The sequence below is a fragment of the Phycodurus eques genome, chromosome 19 (assembly GCF_024500275.1).
Source record: "Phycodurus eques isolate BA_2022a chromosome 19, UOR_Pequ_1.1, whole genome shotgun sequence".
NCBI lineage: Eukaryota > Metazoa > Chordata > Actinopteri > Syngnathiformes > Syngnathidae > Phycodurus > Phycodurus eques.
This window is the reverse complement of record NC_084543.1, coordinates 16,739,769-16,762,984: the sequence shown is the minus strand read 5'-3', so window position 1 is coordinate 16,762,984 and position 23,216 is coordinate 16,739,769. Positions and strand designations below refer to the sequence as shown.

At 43.4% G+C, this 23,216-nt stretch overlaps 1 protein-coding gene across 1 annotated transcript in view; it reads left to right on the top strand.

Moving 5' to 3' along the window:
- LOC133395291 (rho GTPase-activating protein 21-like) overlaps window positions 1-13,231 on the top strand; it is a 136,190-nt gene extending 122,959 nt beyond the window's left edge. Inside the window, 3 exon segments of the mRNA XM_061664064.1 lie at window positions 2,688-2,719; window positions 2,799-2,883; window positions 2,886-13,231. Coding sequence (XP_061520048.1) covers window positions 2,688-2,719; window positions 2,799-2,883; window positions 2,886-3,397 — 629 coding nt within the window. The 3' untranslated portion in view covers window positions 3,398-13,231.
- Window positions 13,232-23,216: the final 9,985 nt, after the last annotated feature.

The window sequence follows — 23,216 nt, the reverse complement described above, 5'->3', positions numbered from 1 at the left end:
GCCACCACGAGTAAACTAGTGTGAGTTTAAAAAATTGTTTTTACATACATTATTATTTTATTGAACTAATTTTTTAAAACTTGAAAAGGGACTGCCTCACAGGCTCACACAGCCTTTGTTGTGTCCTTCCATTATAATGCAATAATTATTAGAGTAATAGCTTTTAATGTTTTGATAGTATGATGCGTTTGTAAATGTTAATGTGCATCGGGAATATTGCACTGAAGTTTGATTTTCATAAAATCGTGATTCTGCCAGAAGTTTTTTTTTTCCGAAAATCATTCTGCCAAAAGCTGAAGGTTTGGCTTCTGAAAATTTGGTTTGGTATTGTATGATAGTCTTTATTGTCAGTCCTCAATAAAAACTGTATGTCAAACATACAGAGGGCCGAAATTACTTTTCCAAGAGTCCACTGTCAAAAGAACAATACAAAAAAAAATCTAAACATAAAGACATAAAATCCATTCATACACGCTATTTGTTGTATGAAGCGGTTATAGATGAAATAGGTGGTCTTGGAGTCTGCCTTCACCTGTTGATCATAGATGTTGTGATCACAGCGTGCATGACCTCAGTCCCGTTCGCCACAAGCAAAGTTCAAAGTAACTGTATAGTCCATTTTTGAATAACACACATACAGAATGAGTGTCTCCATTCTCCAGTCCCATCTCGCTGTGCATCGCTCCTCAACTACTTGCGGCCACTTTGCCGGCGCTGCTCACTCAGCTCAGCTCCCCTCGGCCACCAGTTGTAGTGCACAATCGTAGGCAGTCCACCAGTTTCGACATTTCCACAGCTATTGGAAGAGTGCTGCCAATCAAGGCACAAACGTTTTCGATGATAGTTAAGTCCTCAAAATGGCAATTTTATTTGGCCCAAGAATAACCATGAACCCAATAACATGACATAGTTCAAATCATACTGTTCAGAGTTGTTGCTCCCAAGTGACAAAAGTCTGAATCTAAATGATATGTACTGGTGAATATTTTAGTTATTCATTTTTCTGTGTTGTCACTGTGCGATTTTGACATCGTACACCTGTGCATTTTGGGTGTGTTAATGATATTAGATAAGGGTTACCTTCAAGTATATGTAAATTCAGTATATATAGGCACTTTATCACTACCGTACTTAATCTGAATCCCCTAGATAAAAATGATTATGTTTCCAAATCTTTCTTAACTGCTTTTTTCCTAGCTGAAACAGTGGATCAGCTTCTTCGGTAGGACCAGGCCTTCCTTTTGTTTGTTTGTGTTTGGTGTTGCACTGTGTTTCATTTACCATTTTCTTTCCATCAGTCTTTATACTATGCCAAAGTGCAAACCCTAATTACAATGAAGTTGGGACATTATGTAAAACATAAATAAAAACAGAATACAATGATTTGCAAATCCTTTTCAATGTTTAATTGAATACACAGCAAATACAAGATATTTAATGTTCAAACTGATAACCCTTTTAGTTTTTTTGCCAATATTAACTCATTTTGAATATTATGTCTGCAACACTCAATAAGTGTTTGGGAACTGAGGACACTAATTGTTGAAGCTTTGTAGGTGGATCTTTTCCCCATTCTTGCTTGATGTACAACTTCAGTTGCTCAACAGTTCAGGATCTCTGTTGCGGTGTTTTGTGCTTCATAATGTGCCACACATTTTCAATGGGAGACAAGTCTGGACTGCTGGCAGACCAGTCTAGTACTCGCACTCTTCTACTACCACAAGCCACATGCAGAATGTGGCTGGTCATTGTCTTGATGAAATAAGCAGGGACGTCCCTGAAAAAGACATTAGTTGCATAGCAGCTTATGTTCTAAAAGCTGTATGTACCTTTCAGCATTAATGCTGCTTTCACAGATGTGCAAGTTATCCATGCTGTGGCACTAACACACCCCCAATACCATCACAGATGCTGGCTTTTGAACTTTGGGCCGATTACAATCCTGATGCTCATTTTCCTCTAAATTAACATTAAATATATTGTCTTTCCAGTGTATTCAATTGAATATAGGATGAAAAGGATTTGCAAATCATTGTATCCTGTTTTTATTCACATTTTACGCAATGTCATTGGAATTGGGGTTTTTACTACCAATCACCATTGTTGCAGATCTCAAAGGTGAACTTTAAGCTGTCTCGGTTGTTTAACTAATGTATGTTACTCAATAAAATGTTAGACTAAAATGGTTAGACTTCTCCTGAAAAGTTGCAATTGGGACGAAAGTAGCTCATCTGTAAGGACTTAGGCTTTGGAACCGGAATGCCACAGATAGAGTCCCACTGTGAACAAATATAAAACGGCAGCCAGTTATTAAAGAGATGCTTGTTTGCTTCCTGACTACTTTCGAGGTGACCTTGAGCAAGGCACCGACCCCACTTCCCGGCTCAATAGGTGCAGGACTATTTGTGTGCCCCTTTCACACCGACATCTCACTTTGCATGCTTGCATGTGTTTGATCTGGTTTTCTGTGTGGCAACAGAAATATACAGCAGAGTGTGAGTTTAATTTCCCCTTTGAAGGATTACGAGTATAATACATTTGTACAATGAAGTATAAATTACATTTTAAAAGTATATTATCAGAACTCTCTGTGTTGTTGTTTTTAATGAAATATGGCTGATGTATAACTTGTTATAGTAATACGAATTCTTGTTGTTTTTGGTCATCTCTTGAATGCATCCTGACAGATTCCACCGCCAGCGATTCAGTTAAGTTGAAGGTAAGCAACAAAACAAGGTCATACTTTCGTAAGTCACTGCAACCTAACATTGGAATGACAGTATCTGAACTTGTTTCAGCTATCTTTGAGTGCAATGAACACCAGCGACCTCCTGCCCAAATCTATCATCTCTGCTGTGACCCGCAAGCGTAAAACATGCCCAGTGCTCATCTCACAGACAGCAGTTCAGATGAGGACTTTGAGCACAAACCTATCAAAGCCAACAATTATGGGAAAACAAAACAAGTGGATGGAAACAAAATTGTTGGAAGAGACAACATGGAACACTGTATTCCCACAAAAGAAAACATGGATGACCATAGAAATGGGGTAACTGTAAAAGAAATCACCACAGAATGTGAAAGTGATGCAGTTGAAAAGGATTTTCAACCAGCCGATGATGAAATGTCTGAGAAGGAGAACAAACCTGTATCACATGTTTGTCCAAACAGCTGCCTCTGCCCATGCAACCAGATAAATTACACATACCCAAGACCTTTACCCATGAGCAGTCCTCACAATATGACAAGGAAACAACCCAAACTCCCTTTGTGGGTTTTCCCAACAATGCTTCCAGACCAGAGGTCGAAAAATCAAAGCAGCCTGCAACCAATCTGGAGTCAGAGCTTGTGCCAACTTTCAAAAAGAAAGTCGGAACGACTAAAGCAATGTCCATGAATTTAGAACTTCAACTGGACCAGAGGGATGATATCATGAGAGAACGGAGAGCAGAGAAAGTGAAAATCATCACTGTTCATGAGGGCGCTGCTGGTCATCATATACCAGGTGATTGAGAAGTAACTCCCTATTTTTAAGTACTTGTAATTTATTTCTGAACTATAATTCTTACAAGAAATGAACATGTGAAGAAAGTGTATTGCATGGAGTTTTTTTTTTAATTCTATATGGGCGCCAGCATGAGCCTCCAGTTTCCCAAGCCGCCTGGGAACCGCATTAACTGATTTCACAAGGAACTCTTGTGGGATGGAAGACATAACTTCTCTTATTCACCCTTCCAAAGTCGTTGGTTTGGTAGAATAGACTTGATCCTTACATCATGGAACATACACAAAAAAAATGTAAAAATATTACAACATATGAACAAATAAGTATTTTAAAATAGGGAGTTACTTTTCAATCACCCCGTGTGTGTGTATATATATATATATATATATATATATATGTATATATATATCACAATGGCCCAGTCCCTTGTCTTGTACAGGGGAAAACCTCTAACTCATTGATTGTTGAACACAACTCCCCAGTATCTTCCTCTGTTGTTCAACTGCACTCAGCCATGGATAGCCTGGCGTCGACACGCTGTGATTGTTTAATCCATTCACTCAAATTAAGAGCACATCTAACCGGAGGAATTAGGTCAGTGTGTGTGTGTGCGTGCATGCGTGTGCGCGTGCGTGCGTGTGTGTGTGTGTGTGTGTGTGTGTGTGTTGGGGGGCGGCACATTAGCCCCTCAGTGTTTGATTCTGTCAACAACTAATGCACGTATCTCTTTTACGAAGCATACACTACATTGCATAGAAAATGAAAGATGAATATATATATATATATATATTCATTCATTCATTCATTCATCTTCTATCCCACTTACACTCACGAGGGTTGTAGCCTATTCCAGCTATCTTCGGGCAAGAGACGGGGTACACCCCGAACTGGCCGCCAGCCAATTGCAGGGCACATATAAACAAACAACCATTCACACCTACAGGAAATTTAGAGTCTTCAATTAACCTACCCTGCATGTCTTTGGGAAGTGGGAGGAAACCGGAGTACCCGAACATGCAAATGCCACACAGGCTGGGCCAGGATTTATCCACCTGCTGACAACACATGCTGACAACACTGCTCCTCCTGAATCTCAGAGTTGACTTCCAGACAGACCCACCTCTCCAGAAGCCCTGAATAGACCTTTGGCTGAGGATTTTATGAAGCTTCTTGAGAGGCGTTGGACCAAAAAAAAGAAGAAGAAAAAAAACAGGTTTTTATGCCACCTTGGTTTTATATGGGTAAACATGGCCCATGAAACAGCTATGAAAATGAAAAGACAGTCCCATTTTCAAAAAGTTAGTGATTATTTTAGGCATTTGTAGTAAAGGCAATCCTAATTGTCAGGGCAAATTGTGGTTGCCCATTGAAAGACACTTCTTTTTATAATGGTAAAGACAAAGGTGCATAAAGGCAAAGACAAACAGCTTCATAAAAATCATGTGAGTTGCACAATTTAAATCTGTTGCCCGTTAATGTCATGAACGGAACAAAGGACAGGACCCAAAATGCACGACTCCAATTCAAATGGACTGTTTCAAAAAGAGAGGTTTAATAAAACCAGCAGAGGTCGGTCCACAGCCAGGCAATCAGAAAAGGCAACAATATCCAAAAAACGTGACGCAAAGAGGCAAGGTCAAAAATCAGAACAGGCTCTAAGTCTTACTATGAGTCGGTGACGTGGAAACAAGGAATGCTGGAACGTGACAACAAGGTACAACGAACTGGCGACCAGAAAGAATGAGACAGGAGGTTAAATGCATGGGGTAATTAGGGTAAATGAGGCACAGGTGGGGAAGATCCTCTCAGGAGCAGGTGTGTACGAGAGGGGGAAAACAACAACCAGAAGACACACCCATGACATTTAAACTCCGGATACAAGTGCATAAATGATCCCAACTACACCTACTCGTTAAACCCATTTCACCATTGCTTTTATACAATTGTAATTGTCATGATTGGTAATCGTATAATATCATACCCAAAAGCAGGCGGAGGAAGTAGATATGAGTGGTTTATTTGGTAGCAGCTCGGGGGGGGGTAGGATATCCGAGGAGTGATGGTGGTCCGTTTGGGACAGGGAATGTGCAGGTAGTGGGAGCGTGGGCAGGTGGAGGACCTTGATGGTGTGGCTGGATCGGGCAGCGAAGCGGGAGACAAGGAAGTAGCACTGGAGACAGAGGAGGACACAAGAGGATTAGTACAATTGCCGGCCGGAGAGCTCAGGGTGCTGTTGGAGACCGGCTTGAGCAAACACACATGAAATGTTGGGTGGATTTTAAGAGATTGAGGGAACTTCAACTGACCGGATGTAGGATTGATTATTTTAGTGATTGGAAAGGGACCAATAAAGCATGACGTGAGTTTACGTGATTCGGTCTGGAAAGGAAGGTCACGAGAGGAGAGCCAAACCGACTGACCCACCTTGTAAACAGGCGTAGGGGAGTGATGCAGATCCGGTAACCGCTTGTTTCTATCGGCTGACGGAACCAGGGCAGCCCTGATGCACTTCCAAATGGATTGTACACATCATAGGTGCTCCCTCATCGAAGGAACCGTCACAGTGTGGTCCTGTTCCTTAAACAGAGGTGGTTGGAAACCATAACTAGCCATAAAGGGAGACATACCTGTGGCGGAGCTGGTGAGGGATTTGTGGGCATATTCCGCCCAGGGAAAAAGGCGCTGCAGGAGGTGGGGTTACGAGTTGCGCAGGGTAGACTCCAGACTTTGATTCACCTGCTCCGTCTGGCCGTTAGAGTGTGGATGGTATCCAAAGGACAGACTGCCTGCTGCGCCCACTGCCTTACAGAACTCCTTCCATACTGGGAGGAGAAATGAGGACCTCGGTTCGAGACAATGTCAATGGGGATGCCGTGGAGCTTAAATATGTGAAGGACTAGGAGGTTACTGGTTTCAAAAGAGGGGGTAACTTGGTAAGGGGTACGTAATGGACACACTTGGAGAAATGATCAATGATGGTCAGAATGATGGTGTTACCTACAGAGGCGGGTAGGCTAGTAACGAAGTCCAAGGCGATGTGGGACCAAGGGCGGCTTGGGATGGGTAAGGGGCGCAGCAGACCAGCTGGGGGCAGATATGAAGTTTTACCTCGGTTACAGACGGAGCAGGTTCGGACGAACTCCCGGGTGTCTTTAACCAGGCTGGGCCACCAGAAGTGTTGTTGGATGAACTGGATGGTGCGGGTGGTTCCAGGATGACAGGTAAGTTTAGTATCGTAGGCCCACTGAAGAACTCCAGGGGTTGCAGAATTGGGCACGAAAAACCACTCTGGCGGTCCAGTCTTGGGATCCAGTTGAGTTCTCTGAACCTTTTCTTTTTTACCACTTCCCAAGTGGCTGCCCCAACGAAGCAGAAGGAAGCAAGGATGGGTTCCGGTTCTACTTGGCTGGAGGGGCGCGAATAATTGTGAGAAAGGTCGTCAGACTTGCCGTTGCGGGAACCAGGGCGGAAGGAGAGGCTGAAGTTGAAACGGCTGAGAAATAGGGCCCAACGAGCTTGTCGTGGGTTCAAATATTTGGTGGAGCAGAGATATGCAAGATTCTTGTGATCGGTCCATTTAATAAAAAGAGAAAAGGTCCCCTCCAGCCAATGCTTCCATTCTTCCAAGGCCCAGACAATGGCCAGCAGCTCACGATTCCCCACCTTGTAATTCTGTTCGGATGGGGAAAGGCGACGGGAAAAGAAGTCACAAGGATGTAATTTTTGGGATTCGGGGTTGCGCTGGGAGAGGGTGGCCCCAGCTCCAGTGTCAGAGGCATCGACCTCCACAACAAACTGGCGGGAGGAGTCTGGGTGTCTTCGAATGGGGGCGCTGGTGAATAGTTCCTTCAGGCGCTCGAAGGCTTGTGATGCAACAGGGGTCCAATGGAATGGAGAGCTAGTGGAGGTAATACTGGTGAAAGGAATGGCCGCTTTGCTATAGTTGCGGATGAAGCGACGGTAGAAGTTTGCGAAGCCTAGGAAATGTTGCAGCGCTTTGTGGGTGGAGGGAAAGGGCTAGTTGATGACTGCTTGGATTTTTGCCGGGTCTAGTTGTAACTGTCCTTTGACAATGATGTATCCCAGGAAGTGTACAGAGGAGAGATGGAATACACACTTTTCCAGTTTCACAAAGAGGCGGTTCTCAAGTAGGCGTCGGAGGACTTGGGGGACATGTTGTTGGTGTTCCTCGGGAGAGCGGGAAAAGATGAGGATATCGTCTAAATAGACAAAGACGAATCGGTTGAGCATATCACAGAGGACATTGTTAATGAAGGTTTGAAAAACTGCGGGGGCGTGACAAGGTATTCAAAGTGTCCAAGGGGGGTATTGAAAGCAGTTTTCCATTCGTCCCCCTCTCTAATGCGGATGAGATGGTACGCGTCCAATTTGGTGAATATCTGGGCATCGCAGAGGGGTTAAAATGAAGGGTCAATGAGGGGCAACAGGGATTTAATTTTCACGGTGACTTCATTGAGTCCGCAGAAGTCGATGTCGGGGCAGAGAGTGGTTTGGCTTCAAAATTCCCCGGTACAAGGACATAACCCCGTCTCTTATTACGTGGAGTTACCACACGTTTCGCTTCCTTATTGAAGCAGTTTTGCGGATGTTTGCTTCCTCTTTCTTGATGTACTGCACTGTAGATTCATTCACGCCATAATGGCGTGCCACAGATGCATAACTTCTGCCCTCTTTGACCATATCTAAAAGTTTCACTTTTTCGCGGATGGTCATCATCATTTTCTTCCTTTTGGGCACCCCGGAGGAAGCTTTCGCAGGGGCACAGCGCTTAGGCGGCATTGTAAGGGCTTAACTAATCAACAAAAGTTATCGCTTAAAGAAAAAAAGTTATCACGAACACAAGACTAAGATACAGTATGCGAGACAGTCAACAGCGTGGACGAGACTGGCGAGACACAACAAGGAAAGATGCTGGGTGAGGCTGCGATGATGCGCAGCCAATCAGCTCACGGGATAAATCCACTCGTGCTCTCATTGGTCGATGTCGCGCTGGGAACCAATCACGCGCCTTGTATGAATGCTCATGGCATGTACAGTACAGTACAGGCATGTACAAAGCCTCTGAGTCAACTCATCTCTTTGTTTGGCATGCAGGGAAACCTCTCTCGTGCATCAACATGAAACAATGCGTCTGCTGATATGGCTGTATTTTTTCATTTTTATTTTTTGATGAATTTTTTTATTTTTTTTTTATTAATATTTTGGAAAAACCCGCGAAGTGGCGAGGGAACACTGAATAGTCTTCCATAGCCTTCTTCTCATGGCGGGAAAGATTGAAGAGGTGAATGGAGGGGAGAGGGTCTCCCAGTAGCAGGTCGATTGCGCAGGCATAGGAGCGGTGAGGGGGTAGTGAGATCTTTGCTGAATACTGAAGAGAGGTCGTGGTATTCTGCGATTGGCTGGCAACCAGTTCAGGGTGTATCCCGCCTCCTGCCCGATGATAGCTGGGATAGGCTCCAGCACTCCCGCGATCCTTGTGAGGATAAGCGGCTCAGATAATGGATGGATGGATGGAGGTTGGGGTATTCTTCCGGAACCCAGGAGAGATTGATAGGTGTGGCAGGTGGCTGAGGTTTGCTGGAGGGCGTAACGGCCGAGAGAAGAGAATGGGAGTGACAGAAGGGACTCCACCCAGTGATAGACGGGTGGGTCTAATCGATGGTGGGGTTGTGTTTTTGGAGCTAGGTGATACCGAGGACTAATGGGGTCTCAGGGGAAGGAATGACAAATAGTTGGATGGTTTCCCGGTGATTACCTGAGATGGGTAGTGTGAACGGTGCCGTTTGTTGAGTTACAGAGGAGATGAGTCGTCCATCCAGGGTAGTGACTTGCTTGGGGACCTGAAGGGGTTGGAGAGGTAGCTGGCGTTGACATGCCAAGCCCTCGTGAATAAAGTTGTCGTCTGCGCCGGAGTCGATGAGGGCTGGAACCGGAGTTTTGCAATCTGAGCCAAAGATAAACGAGGAAACTGTCATGTGGGAGGGAGAGCTGGGAGAAGTGTTGGTCTGGCTCATCATGGCGCTCTCATTTCTTGGGGAGCCCTGTCTTTTGATTTTAAGGAGCAAGTGGAGATGAAATGGCCTGGTTGTCCACAGTAGATGGATAACCGTTGACTCAAAAGGCGCTGACGTTCCTGAGGGTTTAGTCTGGTCTTGCCGAGTTGCATGGGCTCCTGTAATGCAGTGGGGGGTGATGAGGAAGCGGCCGGGAGTTCAGCATGTGGCGGAATAACTAGAGGCGCTGTGCCCGCAGAAGGTGCTAAACTACGTGCTCTAACCCCTTTCTCCCTTTCTCTTTCCCGTAGGCGATTGTTCAGTCTAATTGCAAGCAAAATTAATTCCTCGAGTGAGGTGGGCTCGTCACTGTCTGCAAGCTCGTCTTTTAGCTGCTCTGAAAGTCCCTTATAAAAAAAATGCCTCTCAACGCAGCGTCACCCCACCCACACTCACCATCCAGAATCCTAAATTCAATGGAATAGGAAGCCATGGAACTAGAGCCCTGAATGAAGGTTAGGAGGCGATGAGTGGCTTTCCTGCCCTGAACGAGGTGGTTGAAGACCTTCTTCAGTTCAGCTGAAACTGAGTCGAATGATGCAAGTCATGGGGAGGAATTTTGCCACGGCGCGGTTGTCCTTTTTTTTTTTGCCCTTTGTACTTGAAGCTCCAAAGCTTTGTCTGCTACTCAAGGGCTTAAGTCAGGGATACTTGCACTTCAGAGCTAAGTCCCCATTTTTCCAACATTACAGGATGAATGAGTAGACACAGACTCTGGTTGTAGTTTTCTCCTGGATCTACCTTCTTTGTTGTTTCAGTTAAATGTTTCACACACACAGCTATCCTAGTGTACCCTGTGCTAAAAGCCCAGAAAATCATCACTTTTGATTTCAATGGGTCACAGGCTTGTTGCAGTTATTAATAACACTATCTTTTGAGTTGTCAGATCAGATCCAGATGTACTGTAAATAAATGAAAACAAAAGCTGACCTGTTCTCACCTGATGTCAAACCCAAATTGCTTCAGTCTACAGCAAAAATATGGAACTTGCCTCACTGTTTCAATACTTTTAGAGGGGAGTATTGGGTCTAGAGCTGAGAACTATGCAAGGGTTTTAAGTGGCCTATGAGATTTTTCAGATCTCTTACTCCAGTAGCAGATGCAGATCATTGCCCACATGGGCTAAAGAAGTACAGGACAAAAAAAAAGAAAAGAAAAAACATTAAAATGAGGTCCGAAACATTTGCATGGCACTAGAGTCATTGGTTTAATTAAAACATGGTCCTATTAGTATGTTTTAGTTTATCAAGTTTTGTGTGTATTTAAATACTTTAAAGACTGAGGAATGTTATATTCTCAGTATGCAATCTTTTAAAATGACAGAAACCTCATTAATATTTCAGCATTCTATTAACTATAACAAACATTACTAACAGTGTTTGTCTGAAACAGTTTTTTAATGGCTCAATAAGATCGTGATCAGATAATTATTATTGATTTGATGTACCTTTACTATTGCAGCAGAAACCCACTGAACTACAATTAAATGAGGTCTGTGGCAATGCACAGAACACCAAAGATGATTCTGGGTGTGGAGCAATATCTCTTTGACAAAGATGAAACCTGAGCTGTACTATTGTTTTCTGCTCAGTGACACAAATACAGTATATGCAAACCCAATGTGTGTCCTTGTTATGCGTGTGTATGTGTGCATGGATATTTCTAAGAAACAGGAGCTTTTTCGGGGCGTTAAAACAATTGGAACTGGGCTGTTGTGGTTGTCTTCTAAGACATTCTGCCTCTCATCTGAGCAGGCATCATCAGTTCATATGCAAGGCTAGTTAGGACAGCACTAGGCTGGGTGTTGGTGGGAAACACAACTATTTATCCTCCAAGTTAGAGGCACACCCTAGTAACCACGAATGGTGTCGCTCTTTTGGGAAGCAGAACAACGGTTGTTAAGATGACTTGCAGAGAGGCCTCTGCCTGTCAACAGCAGTCGGGTGGAAACTCCTTCATTCATATTCCAAGTCACCTCAAGCCCAACTGAGGTCTCCTCATTTGTTTTGATCTTAATGTAACACTCCTCTTTCAAACCATCTGTCTTCTCTCAGAATATGCTTATTGTTTTGTCCTCAAGAGTGCTGTTTCTCTTTGAGGTTACAGCTAAGTCTTGACCTGAAGAGTTAGCATGTCTGTGTTGTGACATGCGCATGCTCAGTGGTTGCTTGGTTTCCCCAATATATGGGTCATTTTCATAAAACTTGATCAATAATGTTAAAGACATGGCCAACCTAATTAAATTTTTAAAATCAATTAATTTTACTGATATGACTGTTAGGCAGTTGTTAACAATCAAAAAGTCATAATTGTTTCCAGGAAATAAATATTCTACAATTAATATTTTTCAAACTTTTAATGCCGAAATGTCTTCAGCCATTTTGCATTCACACAATAGCAGACAGCAAAGTAAATGGTGTTAGTTTTTATATATGTATGAATTTGTGAAAATGTCGGAACTATAGCATCTCTCTACCATTACGGTATTACAATTGTATAAAGACAAGAGCCTTTACCATGAATGCCTAAAATTTGAAATCAATAACGTTTTGAAAATAGGACTTTCAGGGTAGCTGTTTCTGCATGGGAGACTTTTGTCATGTCTGTTTTAAGTTGTTATTATTATGATTATTATTTTGCTGCAGTGCTGGTGAACTAGGTAGGCAGTGCCTTGAGCAATACTCCTGAGGCCTATCTGTAATCTGCGCCTCATAGGTGTAGTTGCGGCTAAGTGGAAGTGTCAGAGTATTGCCTTGCTTGCCACACGTTTTCTATTTAGTACGTGTTGCGTTTTTTTGTCATGGCTTTTTTAGTCTCCTTATTTTTTGGGATCCAATTTTACTGCTTTGCCGTAATCATACAACTTTTACCCATTCAAAACCAAGGCGGCATTAAAAAATGTTATAAAGACACTTGGAAATATATATTTCCAAGTGTCTTTCCCAGTTACAGATTAAATTGTATGTAGATGACCCATATACGTCGGTGCATTCCTCACTGCACTTGACCGCATAGAGTTTCCCATCAACACCCAGGCTAGTGTTGTCCTAACTAGCCTTGTTCATGACCTGATGAAGCCTGCTCAGATGAGAGGTTAGACGCCTTCAAAGACAACCTGAACAGTCCAGTTGTGATCAGTTCAATGCCCTGAGAAGGGAATGACCTGCATGAATGACAGGCAAAGGGGAGCTTTTTCCCCCCCCCAAGGGAGTAAAAGCAACTGTTTATAGTCATCCTCCACCTTTTTTTTCCCAAAAATATTTATAAGGGTAACAAAACAGTGTCACTATTGGATGTTCAGTTTTAAAAATGCATTTAGCATTAAGTACAACACGTGATTTATGTTTACATCAATGTCAACAGCTGAGTTTGTTAATCATCGCATGTCAAAACCAAAATCCTACATTTATTACCATGTCTGTATTCTTCACCGAACCTGAGACAAATGGACCTAACGTGATGTTACTGTTTGTAACTTTTGAACACCAATGTTATTTGACTTAATACCTCTGCACATTCCACAGTATTTGAATCCTTGTGTATGTACAGGGTTTTTGTGTTTATATGTGCAGATCAATTTTGTAACAGTTGAAAAGACTTGTAATGTTAACCTTTGTATATAACTATGAAAATAAATTATTTGTTTTGGTAACTGGTTTCTCTTGACATTTTTCATAGATTAGGTGTATATTTTATTAATGTTAAACAATTTTAGGAGTTGTGATGAAAAAACAGGATACATTTTGTGTAGTGTATATTGGTGTGGATAAAAAGGTAATTAATTTAGAAGAAAAGAATAAGCCGGAAGCGACACCTGCGTTACTTTTTGTTTTGTTTGTTTTTTATGAAATTGACACTTTTATACTAAGTCCATGTTAGAGAGTCACTCTATGGAGTTCTAAATAGCCAAAATATTGGACCTTTAATGTATGGATTTATATGTTATGTTCGTTATGGATTTGAAATGATTACAATCTCGGGGAGTTGCACTTGATGAGCTTTGCTTCCTTCAGCCCCTTCTGAAACTTGTACTTAATCACATTGTGCTGTTTTATTATGTTTGGTACATGTTTGTTTTATGCTTGTGGTTGTTTGAGATTAATAAATTTGGCATCAGACGTTTCGACTTCTACAACAAACTGCTGGTTGGGATCCGGCAAAGTGAGGATGGGAGAGGAGGTAAAGCTCGATTTCAGTTTCTGTAACGCTGACTGACAAACCGGGTTCCACACAAATAGTCTGTGTGGTGAGGTAAGATCATGCAAAGGAGAGGCTAGAGAATTGAAATTTCTAATGAATTTTCTGTAAAAATTTTGCGAACCTTAAGAACCTTTGTTTATCCTTGCGTGACGTGGGATTGGGCCAATTAATCACGGCATCGACTTTGCAAGGGTCCATTTTGACTTCACCTGGAGCCAGCACGAAACCCAGAAAAGAAACGGATGCCTTGTGGAACTCACAATTCTCAGCCTTGACATAAAGTTCATTCTGCAGTAACTGCTGCGACACAGAGCAGACATGAATAATGTGAGTCTCCTCATCCGGGGAGTATATCAAAATATCATCCAAATAGACAAAAACATACACACTCAACATGTCACGCAAAACGTCATTGTCAAGGTTTTGGAAAACAGCTGGAGCTTAAGTGAATCCAAAAGGCATTACCAAATACTCATAATGTCCCGTTGGTGTGTTGAATGCTGTTTTCCATTCATCCCCCTCCCTTTTCCTGACGAGATGATATGCATTTCTTAAGTCAAGTTTGGTGAAAACCTTGGCTCCCTCCAGGAACTCAAAGGCAGTGGAGAGAGGAAGAGGTTACCTGTTTTTCACAGTTATCTCATTGAGACCCCGGTAATTGATACAAGGTCGCAGGGTCTTGTCCTTTTTGTCCACAAAGAAAAATCCTGCTCCCGCAGGGGATGAAGATGGGCAAATGATCCCGGCTGCCAGTGATTCTTCCACATACTCCTTCATAGCCTTGTGTTCCGGCCCTGAAAGAGAGAACAACCTCCCCCGTGGAGGTGTGGTCCCAGGCAGCAAGTCAACTGCACAGTCATAAGGTATGTGGGGTGGAAGGGATTTGGCTTTGGATTTGGAAAAAACTTCTCTAATGTCATGGTAACAGGTGGGCACTTGAGATAAGTCAGGCTACCCCGATGGGGTCTTTGGAATTTCATTAGAAACATATCCCTGAACATTATATGGAGGCTTGAAACAGTTCTGGGCGCAATTGCTGCCCCATGACATAACATGCCCAGAGGACCAGTCAATGTGGGGGTTATGTAACTTCAACCATGGGTTCCCTAAAATAAGGTCATAATTCATGGCGTCAAAAACATGAAAACTAATGCGTTCCCAGTGAGAATCAGGACATGTCAATGTGAGTGTTTGGGTCCGGTGAGTGATCTTGCCCATAAAACTGCCATCTGCAGCATAAGTGTTGCGGTGGCGCCTTACTTGAAATGTTCTAAGGTGCATACGTTTAACGAGGAGGGAGTTGAGTAAATTTGCGTCAGAACCAGAGTCAATCGATACAGGTGTATGAATCTCTTGATCAGGAGAGCATAGTGTCACTTTAGGAAGAACCCGGGTAGGGTCTTCCTTAATGAAATTTAGACTCACCGCTCCTGTTGGTGGAATTGAGGAGCTCTTCGAAGTATTTTCCCCACCGACTCACAACGTCGCGAGTCGAGGTCAGCAATGCCCCATCCCCACTGTACACAGCTTTGATGGTGCATTGCTTCCCCCTCCTGAGACGTCGGATAATGGACCAGAATTTCCTCGAAGCCGTCCGGAAGTCGTTGTCCATGGCCTCGCTGAACTCCTCCCATGCCGGAGTTTTTGCTCACACTGCACCCGACCCATATGGCCCTCCCACAGGTGGTGAGCCCATGGGAATGGGGACCCACATTACCCTTTCGGGCTGTGCCATGGGTGCAGGCCCAGCCAGCAGGCGCTCACCTTCAAGACCCACCTCCAGGCCTGGCTCCGGAGGGTGGCCCCGGTGACCACGTCCGGGCAAAGGAAACCTAGATCCATTTGTTTTATTCTTCATAGGGCTTGGCATAGAGCCATGCTTTGTTTTGTACCTCACCTCGGACCACTTTGGCATGGGTGACCCTACCAGGGGCATGAAGCTCCAGACAACTTAACTCCTAGGATCATTGGGCCACACAAACCCCTCTACCACGATAAGGTGACGACACAAGGAGAGGAAGTCCAGCATCCCCCAAGTTAAATATTTCACTCGTACAAAGGGTCCTCATTCCGCTCCTACGGTGAGGTCAGTCGGAATGTGCCATGGTTTATCATTAACCTATGCTAACACAGTAGTTAAATCAGAATTACAGTAGTAAGTTTTGCACCCGCTTTGAGTATTTGTCATGACCGAGTCCTGAGCCGATACCTCGGCAATGCATCAAGATAAAAAAAAGAGCGTGTCCAAATTGTCTCAATTATCTTTTTTTTTTAATTTAATTTGAATAACATCTCTACATGATACCTTTTCTTATGACTATAAGTCAGCAGTGGTTCAAATCTAAAACAATTTTATTCTTGACTTTAGAAATTAAGTTTAAATTGGGGATTGAGTACCAATCCAAGGTAAATCATGAGGACCCCCTGTTCAATTGTTTTTTTTTTTTCTTTTTCTAAATTTATATGAAAACTTTGTGGTGAATTCATTTTTTAAATAGAGAAACACATTGGCTCTGTTCTTGAAAGGTTAAGTACCAACTGATTTTTACTGAGCCACTACCTGACCTCGACCAGCGATATACTGTAGATAGAGCATCAACAATCTGCTCTGGTGTCTTGGCGGGGCATCAAGAAATGCATCATCTGGATACATTTATAAAGAGATTAAACAGCAATGGTACGAGTCCTGTGGGTTGCCCATTTGTGTTTTTAGAAATGGAAATTTATCTTGATTGATAGAGCATCAACACTCTGCTCTGGTGTCTTGGCGGGGGCATCAAGAAATGCATACTTTTATAAAGAGATTAAACAGCAATGGTCTAAATTTGTGTTTTTCCATCCATCCATTTTCTGAGCCGCTTCTCCTCACTAGGGTCGCGGGCGTGCTGGAGCCTATCCCAGCTATCATCGGGCAGGAGATGGGGTACACCCTGAACTGGTTGCCAGCCAATCGCAGGGCACATGCAAACAAACAACCATTGGCACTCACGTTCACACCTACGGGCAATTTAGAGTTGTCAATTAACCTACCATGTATGTTTTTGGGATGTGGGAGAAAACCCACGCAGGCACGGGGAGAACATGCAAACTCCACACAGGCGGGGCCGGGGATTGAACCCCGGTCCTCAGAACTGTGAGGCTGCCGCTCTAACCAGTCGACCACCAGTCGACCATTTGTGTTTTTAGAAATGGAAATTTATCTTGAGCTACATTAACACACTGAACCTGTGCCTGAAGAAATTAAGCAAGTCAACATATTGTCTCATTAGCGATTTTAAAATTGTGTAATTTGGACAAAAGTAAGTTATGGTTGACTAGAAAATAATTTAGACTAGAAAAAAAGTTTAGAACAAGTCCTGGAGAGGCGTCTTGACCCGCCACCCACCATAAACGTCACAACCCTCTTCCACCAGTAGAGGGGCCTTCTGTTTCCCCCCCGATAAAACAAACAACACCCTCTGAAAACATGCCCAGATATGTCCAAACCAATGGTCGATATCTGAAAGATCAGCCTCTCTGTATTGATCGTGAAGACTTTCTACATGGCTATGCTCTTTATGGCTAATCTGAAACCTAATGATGACACAGGTGCCCTTCCCCCCGTCTCCACCGGCAGTTTAAGGTTAGAGATGAGATTCAGAATCCCCCTCCCCCATACTACCACTCTCATTGTGTACGCTTGCTATGACTCTATTCTCGAAATAAATTCAAAAAAACAGGTGTTGGTGGATTATTAGTGAAAGGATGAACGGACGTGAGCTTGAAACGCTTATGAAATGTCTGCAAGGCAGATTATTCGGCGGCGTGTATGCTTCTGATGAGTTACAATTTTTACAGCCTACACCCCCCGTATTCTACATTGTCAATACTCATCCGAGAAACCTCCCGAGAGAACATTGGCTGACTCTCACCTTAGAAAAAGACAGGATAGGTACTTTTTTGATGCATTTGGTATTCCCCTCGAGTTTTAATATTACCCACAGACTATAAAATCATGCTTCGAAAACCATTCGGAGTGTATAATATACCATAACCGTCATCTACAACAGAGCTGTCAGTCACTTGTGGTCAACATTGTGTTTATTAATTAACCAGTAGAGGCTGTGGTCTGTCTTGTCAAGATGTATTGGCTTGTTATACCGATATGTAATTAAAAATTATGCTATAGTTTCCAAGTTTGTTAGACGGCATCCGTTTTATCCACGCCCACCATGCAGCGGTCAGATGTCATGTTCTTTTCAAAAATTAAAAAAATGTCATTGTGTATAACCATTTTGTTGCTTTTCTAATATTTGTATTCAATATAAAGACAAGAAAATGAACAAATACATTGTTTCTCATTATTAAATAATAATCATCATTAAGGGGAAAAACCTATCCTCTTTACTGTAACGGCGGATCTCTTCCTTTGCCTCTTTCTATTTTTACTTCCCGATGTAGACAACTGCTCCGGCATATCATTCTGATGAGCTACAATACCATCAAGTTCCGCCCCATTGTGTTAGAGCACTGTGGGGTTTTTTTTCAGGCTAGTTTTTAATTTTTTTTATCAGCCAATAGTCTAATAATACGCTATTGTAACACGTGCAGAATGTGGTTTGGCCTTGTCTTGCTGAAATACCGAGAATCACTTGGAACAGGAATCTAAATAAGGAACCGGAATAGCTCAAATTCAATCGATGCCCAAACCTACAACTCACCACACCAAGCATCGAAACTGGGGGGACAGAGCCTTCATCATCTCTACTCCCACCTTCTGGAATCTGCTCCCAAAACCCCAACACAAATCCCAACTGAAAACCCACCTATTCCAAACTGCTTTATATGTCTAAATCTGCCATGTTTTTCCTGTCTTTGTTTTATTTCTTTATTGTTATTATGTTTTTATCCTAGTATGTTTTATTTGTAAAGCATCGTTGAGTACCATTTAAAAGTGCTCCGTAAAATATCCATCCATCCATTTTCTGAGCCGCTTCTCCTCATTGGGAAGCAGGCGTGCTGGAGCCTATCCCAGCTATCATCGGGTAGGAAGCGGGGTACACCCTGAACTGAGCCAATAGCAGGGCACATACAAACAAACAACCATTCGCAGTCACATTCACACCTACAGGGAATTTAGATTCGTCAATTAACCGACCATGCATGTTTTTGGGATGTGGGAGGAAACCGAAGTGCTTGGAGAAAACCCACGCAGGCACGGGGAGAACATGCAAACTCCACACAGGTGGGGCTGGGGATTGAACACCGGTCCTCAGAACTGTGAGGCAGACGCTCTAACCAGTGGCTCACCGTGCCGTCTGTAAAATATTATTTATGTATTATTATTATTATTATTAATAATAATAGTAATAATATTATTATTATAAGGTTTAACATGATGTTGGTCTATCGTTTGCAGCGATAACAGCTTCAACTCTTGTGGGAACGCTTTCAACAAGGTTTAGGAGTGAGTTTATGGGAATTTTTGCCCATTCTTCCAGGAGCATATTTGTAAGGTCCCTGTCTGGCCTTGCTCAGTGTCCACTCGAAGTCAACCCAAAGGTTTTCTATCGGGTTGAGGGGAGGACAGTGAGGTTCATCCATACCAAATACTCTCATCCATCTCTTTATGGACCTTGCTTTGTGCACTGGTGCACAGATATGTTGGAAGGGTAATCCCCAAAATGTTTGACTATCCAAAATATCTTGTTCCTTTCCTTTCACAATATTTTGGACATTTCCAACTTTGTGGGAACAGTTCGGAGATGGCCCATTCCTGTTCCAACATGACTGTGCATCAGATTTGTGTATTATGTTTTTGGGATGTGGGAGGAAACCGGAGTGCCTGGAGAAAACCCACGCAGGCACGTGTGCATCAGTGCACAAATCTGGTTGCCAGATTTGTGCACTGATGCACACCCACGCAGGCACGGAGAGAACATGCAAACTCCACACAGGCGCGGCCGTGAGTCGAACCCCGGTCCTCAGAACTGTGAGGCAGACGCTCTAACCAGTCGGTCACCGTGCCGCACGTTGAACATGTTAATGCATTTTCAAAAACACCATCCGGAAATGTGCAGTAAGTGGGGCACAGATGAAAACATAGGGAGTCTACTCTGACAAAGGTACTTTTCATATGAATAAATCATACTGTATATATTATAAATATGATATGTCCTAGAGATTGGAGCATATTGGAATATCTTCAAAAGCAGTCAAATGGTTTGGTAACTACTTGAGTAGGAGAACACAAAGGGTTCAGGTTGATGGTCTTTGTTCAAACCCCTTAGCTATTTGAAAGGGGTCCCAATTGTATTTATTATTTATATAAATGTCTTGTGTCATAAGGTAACTGATGCCAAATTTCCCTTTTGTATGCATGACACCGTTTTATATTGTTCAGCTTCATCATTAGCAAGTGCAATAGAACATCTTCAATCTGCCTCATCTTCATCAGGTGCGCCTTGTACTCAATTCTGACAAGACTAGAATGACATGTTTCCAAAATCAAGGAATAAAGATGACGTTTGTCAGATTGTTACACAAAACGAAAAAGTGATTGAACCAGTTCCTGTGTACAAATACCGGGATTTTATTTGGAAGATTTGTCATTTGAACAGCATATTGAGTGTCTCACAAAGAAACTTTGCATGAAACTGGGTTTATTTTATAGCGACAAAGGATGTTTTTTCCTTTAGTACTAGAAAAAAAAAACTTATACAGGCAATTTTCTTTCTGTAATGTACTAGGATGACGTTTTATACAGTAACGCTAAAAAATACCGCTCTCGGACACTTCCTGTATCTGGTCACGCAATTCGGTTTAACCAACGCCCCTGCAGTTTTCCAAACATTTATTACTGACGTCCTCCGTAACATGCTCAACCGGTTCGTGTTTGTATACCTCGATGTCATCCTCATTTTCTCCCACTCCCCCAAAGAACACCGCATCCATGTACGGCAAGTAATTTGGACAGACCACAAGAATCTCTCTTACCTCCGTTCCGCCAAACGCCTTATCCTCGACAAGCTCGCTGGGATCTGTTCTTGAGCAGGTTTGATTTTAATATCTCCTTCCGTCCTGGCTCCAAAAACAGCAAACCAGATGCCCTGTCTCGACTTTACTCAACCCCCACCAGCCCTGACAAACCGGAACCCATTCTTCCTTCGTTGTGCTTCGTTGGAGCAGGCACTTCGCAGATCGAACAGGCGGTTAAGGAGGCCCAAAAGACTCACCTGGATCCCAAGACTGGGCCTCCAAAACCCCTTGTTCGTACCAGATTCCGCACGCTCTGACGTTCTTCAGTGTGCTCACAACTCCAAACTCACCTGTCATCCTGGCATCACCTGCACCATTCAGTTCATCTGGCAGCATTTCTGGTGGCCCAGTCTTGTTCAAGACACCCGGGAGTCCGTCCAAGCCTGCTCCGTCTGTGCCCGAGGGTAGTCTTCACACCTGCCCCCAGCTCGGCTGCTGCGTCCATTGCCTATCCCTCGCCACCCTTGGTCCCATATCGCTCTGGACTTTGTTACCGGTCTCCCTCCTTCTAAAGGTAACCATCATTTTCACTATTGTCGATTGCCTTTCCAAATCTGTCCATTCCGTACTCCTCCCCAAACTACCATCCGCCTTCGAAACTGCTAACCTCCTTGTCCAGCATGTCATTGGACTCCACAGTATTCCCATCGATATTGTCTCTGACAGAGGTCCTCAGTTCTCATCCCTGGTATGGAAGGAATTCTGGAAAGCGGAGGGCGCAGCAGCCAGATTCTCGTCAGGATATCATCTGCAGACCAACGGCCAGACGGAGCGGGCAAACCAATCCCTTGAATCTGCCCTCTGTTGTGTTGCTGCATGCAACCCCTCCTCCTGGAGCTCCTTCCTCCCATGGATTAAGTACGCCCACAACTCCCTCACCAGTTCCGCTACCAGTATGTCCCCATTCATGGCTTGCTATGATTACCGAAATCATCAATCCAACTTCCGTCCAGTTGAAGCTTCCGCAGTCCTTAAAGATTCACCCAACCTTCCACATCTCGTTCCTCAAGCCTGTCTCCACCTGTCTTCATCATTTTACATCTGCCTCCACCTGCTCTTGGATCCAGCTACTCCCCAAACGTGACACATCCCCCACCATCGGAGCCAGCTCACCACCAGGTGGTAATCAGTTGACACCGTCCCTCTTTTCACCTGAGTGTCCAAGACATGCGGCCGCATGTCTGATGACTCGACCACAAAGTCGGATCATCGAACTGCAACTTAGGGTGTCCTGGTGCCAAGTGCACGTGTGTACACCCTTATGCTTGAACATGGTGTTCGTTATGCACAATCCGTGATGAGCAGAGAAGTCCAACAACAGAACACTTCTCGGGTTCTGATCGGGGGGGCTGTGCCTTCTAATCACGCCCTTCCAGGTCTCACTGTCATTGCCAACGTGAGCATTGAAGTCCCCCAGCAGAATGATGAAGTCCCCAGCGGGAGCGCTCTCCAGCACCCCCACCGAGGACTCCAAAAAGGGTGGGTACTCTGGGTACTCTATTACATTTATAATCATGTTTATTATATTAATTTGTTTCTTTAAAAAAAAATCTAATTGTGTATAAAACTGTGGGTCTGAAATCAAGATATGAATCCAATTATATGAAATGAAAAGTGCCTCGATATTGTCATGGTCTTGTCTCTGTATAAAATAATGAGCTGTTGGCCTTAAAATGTAATTTTGGGACAGCTACATGAATCCACGCCATTTAGCAAGCCTGCTAGAGGGCTTCACTTCCTCATTTGAGTGTAAACGCACACGATTGGATGCTTAACCCATATGATCATGTGGGTACATCACGAGAAACACTCCATACAAATACTGACATCAATGCAAAAACAAATTGTCTTACATACTTCCCTTTCTTCAAATGAAAAGTCCACATTTCAAATGAAAACATATTTCAAAGGCTGCTCAGAAAGATAAATCATTTTACCATATCAATAAGCGGAGAAACTGAAACTAAGTAGGTTGGTACTTGGCTGTTTCTAAACCTGCGTAGCCTTTAAGAGTGTTCCTGTGTTTGACTTGACTTGAATTTTTGGACTCAAGCAAATAAATCACTGTTAGTAGGCAGTATTCCATCCCATTAAATAAATATGACAATAAATACTCTAGGTGGCACGGTGGGCGACTGGTTACCACATGTGCCTCACAGTTCTATTGACTGGGGTTCAAATCCAGCCTCGCCTGTGTGGAGTTTGCATTTTCTCCCCGTGCCTGTGTGGGTTTTCTCCAGGTACTGTTTCCTCCCACATTGCAAAAACATACATGGTAGATTAATTAAGATTAAAAGACTCTGAATTGAATCCAAGATGGCGCCTACCAGTGTGGCCGCCTCGGTAACGCGCTCTCTAGTATTGTCTTTGTTTTTGTGTTTTTCGTCCGTCTTTGGAGACCTTACACGACTCACTTACAC